The 15,804-nt window shown below is 45.3% G+C and overlaps 4 protein-coding genes across 5 annotated transcripts; 2 read left to right on the top strand and 2 right to left on the bottom strand.

The window, feature by feature from the left end:
• Positions 1-239: 239 nt before the first annotated feature.
• On the bottom strand, positions 240-2,827 carry BCIN_05g06730 (hypothetical protein). The gene is made up of 2 exons (XM_001559480.2): positions 2,343-2,827; positions 240-2,292 (listed from the first exon to the last, which is right to left on the bottom strand). The coding sequence occupies exons 1-2, from the start codon at positions 2,660-2,662 to the stop codon at positions 318-320; spliced, it is 2,295 nt and encodes a 764-aa protein (XP_001559530.1). The 5' UTR covers positions 2,663-2,827; the 3' UTR covers positions 240-317.
• Positions 2,828-2,985: 158 nt separating this feature from the next.
• BCIN_05g06720 (hypothetical protein) lies at positions 2,986-9,109 on the top strand. The gene is made up of 4 exons (XM_024693151.1): positions 2,986-3,283; positions 3,341-4,259; positions 4,312-7,551; positions 7,599-9,109. Exons 1-4 carry the CDS (start codon positions 3,213-3,215, stop codon positions 8,985-8,987), a joined length of 5,619 nt encoding a protein of 1,872 aa, XP_024548936.1. The 5' UTR covers positions 2,986-3,212; the 3' UTR covers positions 8,988-9,109.
• Positions 9,110-9,355: 246 nt separating this feature from the next.
• On the bottom strand, positions 9,356-10,498 carry Bctim9. The gene is made up of 3 exons (XM_001559483.2): positions 10,358-10,498; positions 10,220-10,289; positions 9,356-9,615 (listed from the first exon to the last, which is right to left on the bottom strand). The coding sequence occupies exons 1-3, from the start codon at positions 10,363-10,365 to the stop codon at positions 9,421-9,423; spliced, it is 273 nt and encodes a 90-aa protein (XP_001559533.1). The 5' UTR covers positions 10,366-10,498; the 3' UTR covers positions 9,356-9,420.
• Positions 10,499-12,454: 1,956 nt separating this feature from the next.
• On the top strand, positions 12,455-15,714 carry BCIN_05g06700 (hypothetical protein). 2 transcript variants are annotated; one of them, XM_024693150.1, is made up of 3 exons: positions 12,455-12,648; positions 13,270-13,425; positions 13,483-15,714. In XM_024693150.1, exons 1-3 carry the CDS (start codon positions 12,489-12,491, stop codon positions 15,510-15,512), a joined length of 2,346 nt encoding a protein of 781 aa, XP_024548934.1. In that variant the 5' UTR covers positions 12,455-12,488; the 3' UTR covers positions 15,513-15,714. The 2 variants fall into 2 exon arrangements, with proteins under 2 accessions (XP_024548934.1, XP_024548935.1); XM_024693149.1 differs by having other exon boundaries at positions 12,455-13,425.
• Positions 15,715-15,804: the final 90 nt, after the last annotated feature.

The raw sequence follows: 15,804 nt of genomic DNA, 5'->3' as shown, positions 1-15,804 counted from the left end.
TGATTGGTGGAAGTGGGTTTCCATATTAGATATACCCTAAATTTGAAAGTGAGAATGTCTTATTAGGCCGAGGCGAGGATGAAAGGGGGGCAACCGATGTTCATGCGAAATATCACGAAAGAAGCCGATGCAAGTCCAAGTAACCAACATTTCGACCAAGAAAATACAACATGTTTGAAATGATAGATCGCGTATCGCAATTTCACATTTCGAAGGACGATTGAAAAAAAGCAATCAACTGATAAATCGACCTTCATAAGAACGAGTCATTAATCATTATTTGCCATGAAAATTTATTTCATGATACCCAGCCATATCTATCTGACGCTCTTTGCTGCCTTGATGAAAGCTTTGATCTTCTCAATGCTCTGAGCACCATTTTCTTCTACACCACTACTGACATCAACACCAATTACCCGATCACCAACATCACCCACTGATAGCACAGCCTCCGCCACGTTCTCGGGATTTAGTCCACCGGCAAGAATGACTCTGAGACCTTGATCTTTGGTCAAAGTAGCTTTGACTTCTGTTGTGTCTAATTTTTGTCCAGAGCCACCTGATGCGGAATCTAGTAGAGGAATGGTATGGTAACCTCTTCTCCCGAGACCAGCCTGACCAGGTTTAAAGCTTCTAATGACAGGAACTGGTATTATGTTTGCCCATTCCAATGGTTCATCGCCATGTAGCTGCACTATATCCAGATCATACGCCTTTTGCAACTCTAGAACCTCTTCTAGAGGTTGATTTTGGAAGACACCAACCAATAAAGGACGATGACTTGAGACATTGGAGGCTGCGTTGCTGAAGAAATCTGATGCTTGGTTGCTCACGCGATCACCAACTACCGTTCCTGTCGTTTGTTGAGCTTGATGAACAGCTTTGGAAATAGCAATTGCATCTTTATATGGGACATGCCGACCTCGACCGGGTACGAGAATCATCCCGATTAAATCCGCACCAGCCTTGATAGCTTCCGTTGCAGTCTCAGAATTTCTTGTCCCGCAAATTTTCACAAGTAAACTGCCACTTGCAGGTTTTACAGGAGTGGTTGAACCGCCTAGTAATTCTCGAATGAAGAGAGCGGTATCTTTGGCTCGCATAAGTGCTTCGCCCACAAGAACCGCACCGACGCCATTCTTTTGGTAGGCCTCTACATCCTTGGGGCCGGAGATACCACTGAGAGCACATACAATGGTTTCTTTCGGAACTTGACTGAGGAGACGGCTTGTAGTATCTAGGTCTACCTCAAAGCTGGTCAGATTTCGGTTGTTTACACCGATAGCTTTTGCGCCAAGGTTGACGGCTATAGTCATTTCGTCTGATGTATTGACTTCCACCAATGGCTCCATTCCAAGCGATACGGAATAATGGTATAAGCGGGTCAAGGTTTCTTCATCTAGCATCTTGACAATGAGTAGAACTGTATCGGCACCAGCTAATCTAGCTTCTAGAATTTGATATTCTTCGAAGATAAATTCCTTTCGTAAAATGGCAGGTCGATTTGGCATGCCCTCAAGAGCCTGTCGTACAGCTCGCAAGTCATCAATACTTCCCTTGAACCACTCTGGCTCTGTTAAAACAGAAATCACGCTTGCACCGGCCAGAGCATATGTTCTAGCTTGAGCTGGAGCGCACGTTGATAAAGAGATGACACCTTTCGAGGGAGATGCTCGTTTGATCTCGGCCATAAGCGACAGTGGAAATGGAGACTTGCGAAGACGTTGGACAAATGGGACGAGAGGAGGTGCAATATCGAGTTCATAGGCGGCCTGGAGATCGGAGGGTCGTTGAGAAGGAATTTCTTTTTGTGCAGAAACCGCGGCCTTGCGATGCGCGAATATTTTATCCAGTATGTTCTCCTTTTTGGCACCTGTGGAACCAGATTTGGACGCCTGCACCGCGCTGCTTGAATCCTCTTTTTGCAAACGCTCATTCTCCGCCCAAGTGCCACCTCGCATCTTCAGAAAGTTCTTGAGCATTACCCGACCTTCAGCAGTCAAGATACTCTCAGGGTGGTACTGTACACCTTCTAGAACATATTCTTTGTGTCGAACGCCCATTATGACACCCTTTCCCCCATCAACACCGGTCTCAATCCAGGATGATACTTCGAGACATTCAGGTATAGTTGGATGTGTGCCAGCAAGCGAGTGGTATCGTGTTACTGGCAAGTCTTGTGGCAGACTGGCATAGACTCCTTTTGAGTCGTGTCGCAATGGAGATGTTTTCCCATGTAAGATCTCTCCGGCAAATACAACCTCTCCTCCATATACGTCCAATATGCACTGCCTAAGTATTTATTCAGCAACGTCCTACCCAATCGGCTCCTCAATACTCACTGTCCCATGCAGACTCCAAACACAGGTATCTTGCCTGCGAAATACTTGATAGCATCTCTACTAACACCAGAATCGGTCTTCGGATGGCCTGGACCAGGACTTATAACCAATTGAGTAGGTTTGAGGGCAATGAGTTCCTCAACACTGAGTTCATTGTTTCGGTAAACGGTGACAGTTGCCCCTTCGAGAACAAGATATTGGTAGATGTTCCAAGAGAATGAGTCGAAGTTGTCGATCAAGATGACATTTGAAGCAGATGCTAGTGGGGGCGCTGGCTCTGGCTGGTGCGGAGAATAATCGATCAACTCTGTGGAAGGCATTGTGGAACCTCTTTATCCTTTGAACAATTGTATGTTGTATAGTAGAAGAGGCTGTGAAAAAGACTGTCTTTCTTTGGGGGTAGCGAGAGAGGAGAAAGATTCTGCGTTGTATTCCCTTTGTGGTTTTAGATATCCATGAGTGAGTCAAACATCAAAGGTCCTTCCTTTTTTTGGGTGGATGATTAATGAATGGAGTGATGGATGGATGGTGGGGAGCATAGAAATAAATAAACCACCGCCCAGCGAGCCAGTGCTTAACTGCTAGGATAACAAACCCTGCAAAATAAAAAAAGCTTCACCTGAAAGAAAGAATGGTTCGGGACGGTGCTCACAATAATTTATCTAGCGAATGAAGAAGGTTGACCGCGACAAGGCGGACAAGGCGCGTCAACCAAAACTTTCTTAACAACCTATGGATTTGTTGATATCAGATTTCTCATAGCAGGAAACGATTCAACCACTGTACGAAAATCGGAGCGTTCTCATGCTTTATGCTTCGAACATACTTCACCACGAATCTTGGCTCGTTGAGCTTGGGTAGGTCGTAGACATGGTCCCAATTCCAGAGGCTAGCTATTTTCCTGATCTGGGTAGATGTTTGAAGGGAGAAGAAATATTGATGTAAGTGTAGTATTCACAATATCCATCCCAATTGACATTCTGCTAATCTTCCAATAGCTCTTGGGAGACGGCATTCTTTGCCCTTTTAGATATCGAAGAAAATGGAGCCCAAATAACACTTGAGAAGTTCTTCAAAGAGCCCAAAGTACTATCTTTACTTTCCAACCCGGTCGCTGCCTTTCCAGAACCCACCAACGAGACGAAAGCCGAATTCAAATCAAAAGCTGCCCCAATCAACGCCGACCATACTTCCGCAGATTATGACGTTAGCAAGGTATCGGAGGATGCACTATGGCTGAGTGGAATGGTCACAATCGACGAGGTTACCGCTCTTAGACTCGTTGTGCAAGAACATCAATCGCGAGCATATGCGCAACTTTTGGGGAAGCTATCAGAAGAAGAGTTGATCAGTCTCCAAGATGCCTTTGGCAACAAAAAATCTACGAATTTGATCTCCGCTGGTTCTTTCATTGGCACTCAAGCGGAGCTCGCGCCATCAGAAGAAGAAAGGCAGAGGAATCGACGTGTGCGAATGCTCAGCATCTACCTATCAGAGCGACGCTTTTTCTGGAAATGCCTTACATTAATAATTCAACGACCCAGACTTTCGCCCACACCGATTACTCCATTAGACGACTGGTACGAGGGTCTACATATAGAATTGTTAGGCAGGTGGAAAAGTTCGGGCGCATCTCAGAGTCGTATGGTGGAACTGGTAAAATCTATTGATGCAGGACTTACAAAATTATTCGATGCGAAAAGTGAGGGTAGCGGGTGGTCCTTGGAGGGTGATGGACGAGATGAACTTGAGCTTGAGTGGGCAAGTAATCAAATCATTGAGGCTACCCACATGATGGAGACTATATTTTATTACATATTTTCTTCTGACACAGCGCTTGATATCTCTCACTCAGACCTGGTGCTTGAATGGTTTGATTTCATTAGCAAATTTAAGTTCTTGGACGAGATGGGAATGGTACGTTTGTGGTTCATACTCTGACATGCTCATTACTGACCAGACACCACAGCTTCACCCAACTCTTCAAGCTGTTGCTCTACCCTTACAGACTATTAGCGCCATCATAACATTTGCCATACTTAACGTCGATAGTTGTTTAATATTTCTCGAGAGACCATCGAAAGATTTAGCACCTGCTGATTTGGCTGAGGGTCCGAATAAGCCATGGTTATTAAACCAAACTGCAATTATTAAACTTCACCAAATACTCAGCGAAGCAGCGTCCGCGAACTACATAACGGCTGGCCCCGCAGTCCTTACCTGGAGCGTTATTTTAAAACATATCAAAGTTCGTGTCGATCTTCGAGAGAAACTTCAGCGCCGACGACACGAGGGTCTCAGTGATAACGATGAATATAACGACGAACCATTGCCGATTGGGTCGGAGCCTATACTCGCCCCCGATGCCTATGAAGGCGTACTCACAACAATCAAAGTCACGGACGAACTTGTCGATTATTTAGCTTTAAGCGCTGTAAACGACAGTCGTGTTTTCGAAGTACTAGCAAACATTTCACGGACGCTTGGTGACACTTATGATGCAGCTTTCATGCCCCAACTTGGTTCAAGTTTGAGAATCGCAATATTAGAGCTCATGAAGGCAAGTGCGCCTGACGTTGGTTACAATGCCCAAACATTGCAAACCGTGGTTTCTGTCATGGATGGGGGACAGCAATATTGGGATTTTGTTGATCTACGAAATGTTGAAAGCGAGTTTGAGCCAATATCCTATTTTGTTACTGACGTAGGATTGGTTCGCGAGTTTTGGCAAAATGCTAGTATGCGCTATCCTTGGGAAGCTCCTCCTTTTCAAACCCTTGTTCGCTCTTTGGCATATTTGCATGACGCTGATGGAGGAGTCCATGAGTCCATCTTTCCATTACTGGACTCTCGACCAACCTTTACATACCTGTTACCATATCAATACGCCGATTATGAGACAGTTCAAGAAGAGCATAACAATAATTCTATTCAACTGACTAGGGGCCTTTCCATGTTTGAGCCTCGAGGGCGTGGTGTCAGCAGAAGACTTTTGATAGATAATGGGAACCAGGGACAGGCTTTAGTACTGGCAGCAGCCAACGGCGATCTACAAATTCCAGCTAGAACGCCTGGTGTTGTGATAGTCGAAAATGATCCAAAAGTAGTCCACCTTGCCCACCATTATCGCGGTATGAGGTATTACGGTAAATTGCTAGAAACATATCTAGTCGCGGGCGAAGAATATGACGCTACTACCGGCATGGGAGCGGACTCTGAGACTGTTGCTGACATCATTGGAACATTTGCGACGGGCCTTCTAGCCCTATCCAGGTCAGACAAAGAGGCAGAGCAAATTCAAAATGACGCTACCGAATTCTTCCAGGTTGCAAGTTCGGCGTTAAATCGGAACAGAGATATTACTCTCGTTATATCTGCTATCTTTGAACAAGAATTGCAAAGGCAATCGAGCGAATCTAGTTCTGACGCCTCCCTCGATATCTTAATCAGCTGCATACAATATTTACATGCTTTGCTTTTGTTTTCGCCTGGAAGAGTGTGGCCTCTTATTGGACGTAGTGGGCTTCTATCCGATGGCCGCGGTGGTGGCGGTAAACTCGCTAGTATCATTGGCAGGGTCGAAGTTATATCTGGAAGGTATTCATTCCTCGTATCGTGCACTCGACTCTTTGAGGCACTGGTCAATGATTTCGCAGTAAATGCTATCGCGAGAAACCGCAAAGTAACTGTGGCTCCAGCTCGGTTTAGCGAGGTCGAGGAACATAATGTTCGCGTTGCTGATAAAGTCCTCTCTGAAGTTCTTCTTCACTTTACTCGATACCTGACGGAGGTACTAGAAAGCTCGTACACCTGGCAGTTTGACCAACCCAGCGATCAACTCCAACTTACAAAGACAATCATGTCTTCTTTCGAAAAAATGCTTACGTATTCTTTCGGAATCCAGGGTGATCCAGAAGAACTGCCACAGTTGGACTCTCGTTCAAAGTTAGATCTCGGTAGAGGTTCCAAAGATCATCATGACCCTGCTCTTCCAATCATGAGTGCTTTAAGCCCGGCTGCCATGCATATTGTTGATAGCTATCTGTCCAAGTCTTCTGGCCCTATGAGATTTGGACCCATTCTTCGCACCTTATTTTACGGCTTCAATACCCGTTCTACCACAATGTATACTAATCGATCACTGTTAGTGGCTGGGGGCGTGAAAGCGGCACTTAAATTCTCCAGGCAACTTCTTCGAATAAGCGCATTATTAGAAAAGCCATCACATCTAGAGACACAGCTATTCACTGCTGCACCACTCATCGCACGACTATATGCCGTAAATGATAGCTATCGTACTCCTGTCATAAAATTGTTCGAGGCGATGATTGTCAGCGCTTCGAGCAGTACCTCAGAACCACCTTCCCTCTTAGGTTATCTAGGCGCGAAGACTTCGAAGAACTTCCTTAATGTCGTGTCAGATTTGGATACACCTTTAACTAGAGATGAAAATGTTGGATCAATTTGGCATTTTCTGTCGATGATAATGAGCAGTCGACAACAATGGTTTGCGAATTATGTTCTCACAGGCAAAACGCCGAGAGACGCATTAAAAAAGAAAAACCCCGACGTTGCCAAATCTTCATCCCCAAAACCTCTTCTTCTCACAGCCCTCGACAACCTCTCACAAATCGGAGACATTCCGGATTCAGAAGCTTTGATGATGTTAGAATTCGTCTCATTGGCACAGAATTTCTGGCCCTGGACTATGCACGAGTTAGAATCTAGCACAGGCTTCATCAATTATCTCTCAAATTACATCAGCACCCTGAAACCTATTCAAGTCTCGTCTAAGAGCGAGCCAGCAATCAAGGCTTGCTATCGTACTCGAATTGCGGCTTACATTGCCGAGATTCTTGCAATGCACCTCTTCCATTCTAGACAAACAGGCAAACCTTCAATTGCAAGAGATCTCATGCCCAAGCTGAATTATTACTATGAAAATGCAGGGGGGCTTCCTACCTACAATGCATCTCTCCATGGCAACCTCAAGAAAAACTTCGATGCCAAGTATGCTCGAACTAGTCTCCAGAGTTTCAAGAAGACGGATCTAGAAGATCGCAATTTTGGCGAGAACTATTTTTACGATCTGCATCTACTTGACCAAATGCTCCGTTCTGATGTAGCTTGGATAGGACGTAGAAATGATGGTTATAAATTCGAGCTTGCAAGTGCTAACATCAACCTGTCTTTGGTTGATGCCCAAGTGGTAAGTAAACTCTGCTCCAATCCCAAGGTTAAATCTAACAATTTTAGGCTCTATTAAACGCTTGGAAAATTCTTGCCGTTGAATTAACCAGCAATATAACCAAGGAATCCGATCACCAAGAGACGCTTGCCGATGCTGCTCTTAAGTGCCTCGCCTCAAACGCACAAAGTCCGCAAACAGAAAAGATATTTTCACGATTACTTCAAACACGTGCAGACTTTGCGCTTGTTGCCTGCCAACGGTTGGTAGAAGCAAATCCAAGGTGCCCTAAGATGAAGGACCTTCTCAAAATAGTATGGGAGACAATCCGGACCTTGGACAAAAGCTTTGCGATTGCAATTGCAACAGGAGATGGTCCATATTATAGACTGCTCCTCAAAATTTTATTCCTGGCTTTACGAGTCCACGCTGAAGACAATAACGTCGGAGATATTGACCCCAGGGTCTCTACACGAAAACAACAACTGGAATCGGAGTCGACAGCAGATATCTACATGATTGTCGACGTGATAGAACGTGTAATTGCTGGGGGCTTCAGTGATCTGGCTCATATCATTCATGACAATCATGAAGAGTCATCTCCAGAAGACATCGCCCTCATCACAGGTCTCTTGCAGGCCTGTCTCCGGATACCAGGCATCGAGTTCCATCACTCACAAATCGTGAATATCATGGCTAATTGCAAGACCCCTCGTATCGCTAGTACACTCTTCTCCTGGTCTGACCAAATTGCGATAAATGGTGATCCCATCTATGGCGAACTGAGCATTATCTTTCTCCTGGAACTCTCAAGTATGCCAACCATGGCTGAACAGTTAGCCGTTGATGGCGTTCTCGGCCAGGTCAGCTCCGCAAGCATAACTACTTATCTGCGCCGTGGAAATGTATCTCCATTTGCTGACGGCGCCGGCATCCAACGCTGCTACAACATCTGGGTCCGCGGCATCCTTCCTTTAATCCTCAATCTCCTTCATTCAGTCGGAGCATCCATCGCCACAGAAGTCGCGCTCTTTCTAAACCAATTCCCTCATCTTCTCGCTCAATCGACAGCTGCATTTGATGCACCCGAATCCTCGCGCACCACTTCGATATCAACCCCAAAACATCTTTGTTTATCTACAGCTTCCGAAGTTCACTCCCTAGCTCTTATCGTCTACATTTTGAATGGATTTAGAGAGCAGTTACAGGGAATACAGGTGGTGCCAGAAGTAGATTGGGATTTGGGCGCGGTGGCAGAGAATGTTGAGTTTTGGTTAGGGAGCCGAGCGGTCTTGAGAGAGAGGATAGTGCCGATGGGTGATAAGGATTTGGAGTGGAGGGGGAAGAAAATAGAGGCTAGTAAGGCGGGGGCGATGGGATGTTTGGATCGATTGGAGGAAAAGGTGGTGCTTGAGATGATGGGAATCAGGGATGTGATTAGTGGGGGTGATCCATGAGTAGAATGGGAGGAACAGGAAGTGAATGATGTATGAGAGTGGCGTTATTTCTGTTTTTGAGAGATATGCTGAATACTAGAACATGCACAATTAATTTTTTGTATCAATGAGAAGAAAAATCAGGATATGACGTCTATAGATTGACAGTCTTTTGCATCGTAGAGTGATCTTCGTTAAAAGTCCAGGGGAAATTTTCCGACTGATTGAAGAGGAGAATTCCGAGTTTTTATCCTTCATGTACTATCCACACATTATCTTTTTTTAGACAATAAGCTCCTCATAAATTTTCATTTCCAGCATCTGTAATGCGGGCGTTCATATTCATATCGATATTTTCCTTCAACATCGACTCCATCCTCAAATATCTATCGTACAACCCCATTTTTTCACCTCCCCCTCCCACTATCTATATCGCCAGACCAGAAGAACAGATTTACCTCGACCCAGGAGGAGGCTGACTCATCATCTGTGCTTGTTGTTCCTGGAATCTTTGACCGATGCGTTCACTTCCTGCCATGAATTTTTGAACGCAGCGGGAGACGCAACCGGTTTCGCGGGCGATGAGGGATTTGGTTGAGAAATCGTCGACGCAAGAGTCGAAGCAGTGGGTTACGAGGTTGGAGAACATCTGTGGGGGATGGGGTTGTTAGTTGGGGGTTTGGAATGGATATGAGGGGAATGAGGGGGAGATTTGTGCTAATGATAGGAAGGTATATGGAGTGCGAGATATTGGGAACGATTCGGGGATAGAGGATTTGGAACTCTCCAAATCTGCTGTTGAAAAGCTTATTGGCTGGGCGCTAGCCAATTGCCATTCTGGCAATGCTATGAGTGCTTGCATCTTGGAAATCTTTTTGTATTCGCCATGGGTAGAGTGGCCATAAGATAGTTCCAAGATCCCAATATGATTCGCATAAGTAATGGAGCTTCATGAGAGCTGCGAGGATTGATGTAGCGGTCCAGCGGAGTGAAGATGCTGGATCGAAAGGTGCCCGCAGGCTACCACTCTAGGCGAAGAGAGAACTTTTGGCGGTAGCATATTCGATGCAAATTCAATTGAGATTTGTAGAATTTTGTTCAACTGGGTGGGCAGCGTGGACTGGGAAAATGCGACGCGGGGTATAATGCGCAATCCTCGTATTATCTCTGCTGTGTTTTCCCCGCTTGGAATATTTGGAAGGTTTCGTACTTGACCATGCGGAGGTGAATATGTGTGAAAAATATTAACTTACGCCCATGAATTCCTTCATTTGCTTTCTTTCCATGCGACTTTGGAATTCTCTTTGCTCTGAGGGGGTGAGTCTGTTTGTGCATAGTTAGGAAATTGGATTGGGAGAGTTTTTAAAAGGCCGAAGAGCTTTGTTACTCACCCTTCCATGATGATGATCTGAAATATGTGTGGGCGAGATTGAGAAGTTTGACTGATTTATTGAGATGCTCAAATTTATGAGAAAGACTTGTCAAGGCTGATGGATGAGGCTGATAAACTCTTCTGTATACTGGGTAGGTTCTTGGAAGCTATCCAAATTGAAAGGCTTTTAGCAAGGTAAATAGTGAGAGCTCTGCTCATTGGATCGGTTAATGTCGGGGCTTGATAACTTTTATCCGAGGCAGATTGTGGCCCCTGCACGAATTTCTTTGTTGATGCATAGTAACTTTGGGATCTGATCTCACAATTTCCTTTCTTCACTTATTGACATTCGAACACTAATTATATTTTGTCCAGTCTCTTCGGAAGAGAGAACAGGTACAGCAGTTAGACAAAGTATGTTACGTTTGTTAGTCAATTGCTGAAGGAGCCCAGTAAATGTGCTTGTGCCATGTCCTCTTCTCTCTTTATACATGAAATGAAGATCATCTTTGGAGATACTAGAAGCAGGCCACTATACCTAAACAATCACCAAGTCATTTCGCATTGCATCCTAAATTGATGCATGAGAGTACAATGCAAAAGGACCAAGCAACTGGAGCAATGGGGGAACCATGGGGGTAATGACTACAAGTACCTACGGAGGGAGGGCTTGTTCTCACTCAATGACTTATTAAGGTACTGGCTTCAACACTGACCTGCCTGAAAGAAGAGCAAGAAAGTCTATTCGTAGACGGATACAGGAACTGGCTGATGCAGGAACTCCTATATGTTACTTGTATTAAGGGTTCATCCGTCTTTTCCAATCACTTTGTTTTGGCTGCCCTGGATATGGCTGGGAGTATACAGAGTGCTGGGCAGGCGGTAGGTGATGTTAACGATGTTTTGCCAGCTCATGTATTCCCGTTTTTCGTAGGCATCTGAAGAGTCTACCAGGCAAGAGGGTGACCAAATATTTCATCTAATTATAGACGGATGTACTCACTGGCCATGACCCTCTATAAGACCTCCAGACCTAAAAAGTCCAGATCTTGTTCGCTACTCTAATCCTGTCTCGCAAAACAGGGTGAATAATTGGTAGATCAATCAGGACCTACTTTTCTGAACAAAGCTGTAGTTCATTAACATGATAGTATAATGAAACTTCCGAGTAGCTTCTGCAGAAGATAATTCTTTCTCTGCGTCAAAACATGTGCCGGAGATGACTTTGACTCGTGATTCCTGCGCTGGGGATTCCCTTGTATGGATTGGAAATTTCAAACCTTCCACCGCATTGGAAACTTTATTCGACAAATAAACAGCCATTTGAAAGTCTGACGTTGTCTTCAATATTGCAATTGCATGCGTACTGCCCTCTGTTTCCATGGGTCAGCAGGGCAGAGTTTGAGTGAAAGCTTGCAATGCCACTACTGTACCTGTACCACTATTTACACGACTAGGCCATCGACCATAGACCGTAGACCATCGACCATAGACCATAGACCATACACCCACCACACACCCACCATACACCATACACCATACCCATACGATGCACTTACATTCAAATGTACTGCACTTCTTAGCGTCACTCTCCACTCGTTAAGTTTCTACTGTCCAAACTCTTTCACTTCAAATCAACCACCACCTCGACTGTTCCTTGATATTTTCAACCATTATCAGCAACTCTACGGATTTATCGTCTTGCAACAACTTGTTTGTTTTGCTAATAACTAGATCCCTCACCTCCGACCTTAATTCCTCTTGCTTTTGCAGAGCCCCAAACCTTACATTGCCAGCTAGACTTGCTTGAGAGACCCGGTCGCGTCGCAAATAGAAATAAGCCCCTCCAGCAACACAATCCCCACAAACAATCGCTGTACCCACATCAACAATACCTATCATTGCTGTCGCATGCATCTTCATTCTCAATTACGACCGATCGGAACCTAATCAGAACACTTCCTCTATTCTCTCAGCCCATCCGAACCATCAATATAGATATTTCCACTTAGTGCGAAAAGTGAATTCTGCTTCCTGTGTCTCCCCGCAGACTTGCCGGGCCTCGAGGTCCCTTGCGACATCAATTATCGCTGGAGTTATCATTCGTGTATTGTCTGGACGATCAGCAGATCTGACCGAACAATTCCAGTATGTTGTCTGATCATTCAACTTCTTCGACTACACACCAGCCCTTTTCGAGCCCTCAACCCGCCCCCATACAACAAGCCGCATCTCCCCCAACGAAGCAGAGTTTGAAGAGCTGGTGGAAGACATTTCGGCCTCCTGCTAGGACTCAGGAACCCAGTACTGGTAAAGACCCCCCAAAGTTTCTTTTGTTGAAGGCCCAGAAACAGAGTGAGGATCTGGGCCATTCTCTGTATGCCAATTTTGTTTCCAATCTGCCGAGAAATTTGGATCCTCTATTCAAGGAGAATCCAATGGACAACAATACATCAATAGTAGACGGCACTCCAGAGTTTGCGACAGACACAAACCCAGAAGCAGACGAATTGGCGACAAAGACACAATCAAGTACAACAACTTTCACAGGGCATGCACAGTCTCTTCATGAGTATAAATCTAGGAGTATTCTCTGGCCGTCATCTTCCAGTTTAGTGTCTGGAAAACATATTTTGATGGTCAATCCTCAGCACAATTCCAACTATGAAAACAGACACCCCCAAACAACAAGTGGCATAAAACGAAGAAAGAGAAGTTCTTTCAGCAAAAAACTGTCCAAGGACATAGCAGCTAAGCAGCGTTCCAAAATCCGTGTTCAAAACAATCACAGCCATTATATAAAGCAGCAAAGCACCAACTCTCTAAGCAGAAGTCAACATTTGCTCATCTTCTGTCGTTATCATCACATAAAATTCAGCTTGTTAAAATTGGTAACAATGATAAAATCAAAACTGACAAAAGAAACTCCAGAATCCCAACCAACAGGTATATTTGGTGTACCTTTGCGACAGAGTATTGCATATGCAAATGTGGCCATCTCCCTTGTCGACGCCCAAGGACAGAGCTACATATATGGTTATGTACCAATAGTGGTTGCAAAGTGTGGAGTTTATTTGAAAGAGAAAGGTGTGTTTCTTGAATCGAGGTGTTGTTTTGATGTTTGGCTGACAGCTATCCGAACAGCAACCAATGTTGAGGGAATCTTCCGGCTCAGTGGCTCGGAAAAGCGCATTAAAGAATTAAAAACAATTTTTGATTCTCCTGATCGTTATGGAAAAGGCCTTGATTGGGCTGGTTACACAGTTCATGATGCGGCAAACGTGTTACGAAGATATCTTAATTTACTACCAGAACCAATTGTTCCGCTTGATTTATATTCGCGATTTAGAGAGCCTTTAAGAGGTCATACTATGGCAGCAGTTGGCGACAGTGATGGGAGCCCCCAATTTTCCGACAATTTTGATGTCAATAAGGCCATTATTACTTACCAACAACTGATCACTGAATTGCCACCTTTGAATCGTCAGCTACTACTATACATTCTCGATCTTCTAGCAGTTTTTGCCTCAAAATCGGATGAAAATAGAATGACAGCAGTCAACCTCGCAGCCATCTTTCAACCTGGTATGCTCTCACATCCGGAACATGACATGGCACCTGCAGAATATCGTCTAAGTCAAGACGTACTGATTTTCTTGATTGAGAATCAAGATCATTTCCTAATTGGGATGAGAGGTACAGCAGCGGATGAGCAGACTTTGAATGAGGTGGAGCACGGCACCCCTCCCCCAGGAACTCCCACTACACCTGGTAGATCGAAGACCGCAATTGGAAGATCTTCCTCAAATGCTAGCGCTGGAGCTGATAGCGTGCGCAAGTTCGGCGGCATTCGACGTAATGTCTCTGTCTCGTCCCGTCATTCGCGACAGTCAAATGGTGCACCCAGCCCGGCAAGTCCAGCTTATGGTATTGCACTTACTTCTTCATCTAGCGGTGGTGTTCATCGAAGCAACACTGTACCTTCAAAGAAATCTCCTGGATTGCCATCATCTCGAATGAATAAAAATTCTGGCCCACCCTCACCGTCTCCAGCTGGCCTTACTGCTAATCGTTCTAATGGTCCTCGAGGCCTTTCACCCGCGCTTCCTCCATCTCCTGGCCACATATCTCCGTCATCTCCAGCTTTAGCACTCAACACGACTACCGAACCAAGTCTCGCCGATTCGGCCCATACTGTGACCAGCCAAGAGCGGCTGATTCCCGAATCCAACGAGCGCTCTCCTGAGGTCTCTACTCCATCTAGAATTGTCTCAAACCTGTTTCAGAGATCACCTACGGAAAGTGCCGATAGACGACAGCCCAACAAGCTGAGGAAAAAGCGTGTTCCAGGAAGCTCAAATCTTAGCGCTCAGAGCTCGACAAATTCTTTGAATGGGCGATCATCTTCAATCTCCCCGGGCCTCCATGCATCTCGCGGCAACTCGGATCATGCAGAGCATCCTCACTTAGAACATTTGTCGACATTGAATCCGATATTGTCCAATACTCAGGCTACACCTCCTGCTACAGAAACCCCGCGTGCTGAACAACCTCCTCATTTTACACCTATGCGACCAGAGGATCCTCACCATCCATCCGATAGAACCTTGCGCCCCGTCATATCACCCGTATCTTCCTTACATTCTCACTCATCTTTCAATGACCAATCGGATCTTGATCATGGAGAAGATCCTGCTCTCGCTGAGGCAAGGGAAAGGCGTTCAATGTGGCGTCTTTCACGACGTAGGGATGACTCAAACACACTGGGAGCTTCACTAAGTCCAAACAAAAACGGGTCAGATAGTGGTGCCGGCGCGAGTTCAAGTTCCGTAGGCAGCTCAGGCAGACCTCGAAAGAGTTTCACTGGCGATACTATGCCTCTCGGCCCTGACTCGGGATTGCCCCATGCCCAGATTATGTCCAGCAATGATAGTGGATCTGTTGCGCCCGAGGAGAGAAGGGGCCCCCTGGGGTGGATCAAAAGCAAGATGCGAGAGAAGCGGGATGAGAGTAGGGAGAAGGATGCTGAGCGTGAACGTAATAAAAGTCCGCCTGGCGACCGCCCACATAACATCAGTTCTTCAGCCCTATCCCCACGGGGCAAGAGTATTGACATCAATAGAGGAGAAGAACCTGAGCGTTTCAACGGGAGAGACCATAACTTATCTCAATAATAATTCAACGAGATGGCGAGATGATTATCAGATGATTTTCAGCATTTCAAAGCACATTTTATTTACTCGGAGTCCAATCTACGACAGCTTTAATAGGCTTGCTGTCTATTGGTTATAAAGATCGGTGCCCCCGATCACGACGCGTCTTCCCACCCGATTTCTGTTACATGCGTGCATTTTTCCCTTTTTGTTTGCGCTTCCACGGAAACCCATCTTAATAAAAATGATAGGAATTTTCCGTGAATGATAGCTGTGGTTGGAGATGTTCAATTTGAGGATTAGGGTTTATTTT

This window comes from Botrytis cinerea, chromosome 5 (assembly GCF_000143535.2).
Source record: "Botrytis cinerea B05.10 chromosome 5, complete sequence".
NCBI classification, from domain to species: domain Eukaryota; kingdom Fungi; phylum Ascomycota; class Leotiomycetes; order Helotiales; family Sclerotiniaceae; genus Botrytis; species Botrytis cinerea.
The sequence above is the reverse complement of the archived record's forward strand: the minus strand, read 5'-3'. Positions and strand labels throughout refer to the sequence as shown.

Bases quoted from the DNA above. Each gene is read 5' to 3' on its own strand.
- BCIN_05g06730 (XM_001559480.2), bottom strand. From the start codon at position 2,662: ATGCCTTCCACAGAGTTGATCGATTATTCTCCGCACCAGCCAGAGCCA. The intron at 2,293-2,342 runs GTGAGTATTGAG...ATAAATACTTAG, and splicing joins TTTGGAGTCTGCATGGGACA to GCAGTGCATATTGGACGTAT.
- BCIN_05g06720 (XM_024693151.1), top strand. From the start codon at position 3,213: ATGGTCCCAATTCCAGAGGCTAGCTATTTTCCTGATCTGGGTAGATGT. The intron at 4,260-4,311 runs GTACGTTTGTGG...CAGACACCACAG, and splicing joins TCTTGGACGAGATGGGAATG to CTTCACCCAACTCTTCAAGC. The intron at 7,552-7,598 runs GTAAGTAAACTC...TAACAATTTTAG, and splicing joins CTTTGGTTGATGCCCAAGTG to GCTCTATTAAACGCTTGGAA.
- Bctim9 (XM_001559483.2), bottom strand. The intron at 9,616-10,219 runs GTAAGTTAATAT...CATCCCCCACAG, and splicing joins AAATGAAGGAATTCATGGGC to ATGTTCTCCAACCTCGTAAC.
- BCIN_05g06700 (XM_024693149.1), top strand. From the start codon at position 12,489: ATGTTGTCTGATCATTCAACTTCTTCGACTACACACCAGCCCTTTTCG. The intron at 13,426-13,482 runs GTGTGTTTCTTG...CTATCCGAACAG, and splicing joins AGTTTATTTGAAAGAGAAAG to CAACCAATGTTGAGGGAATC.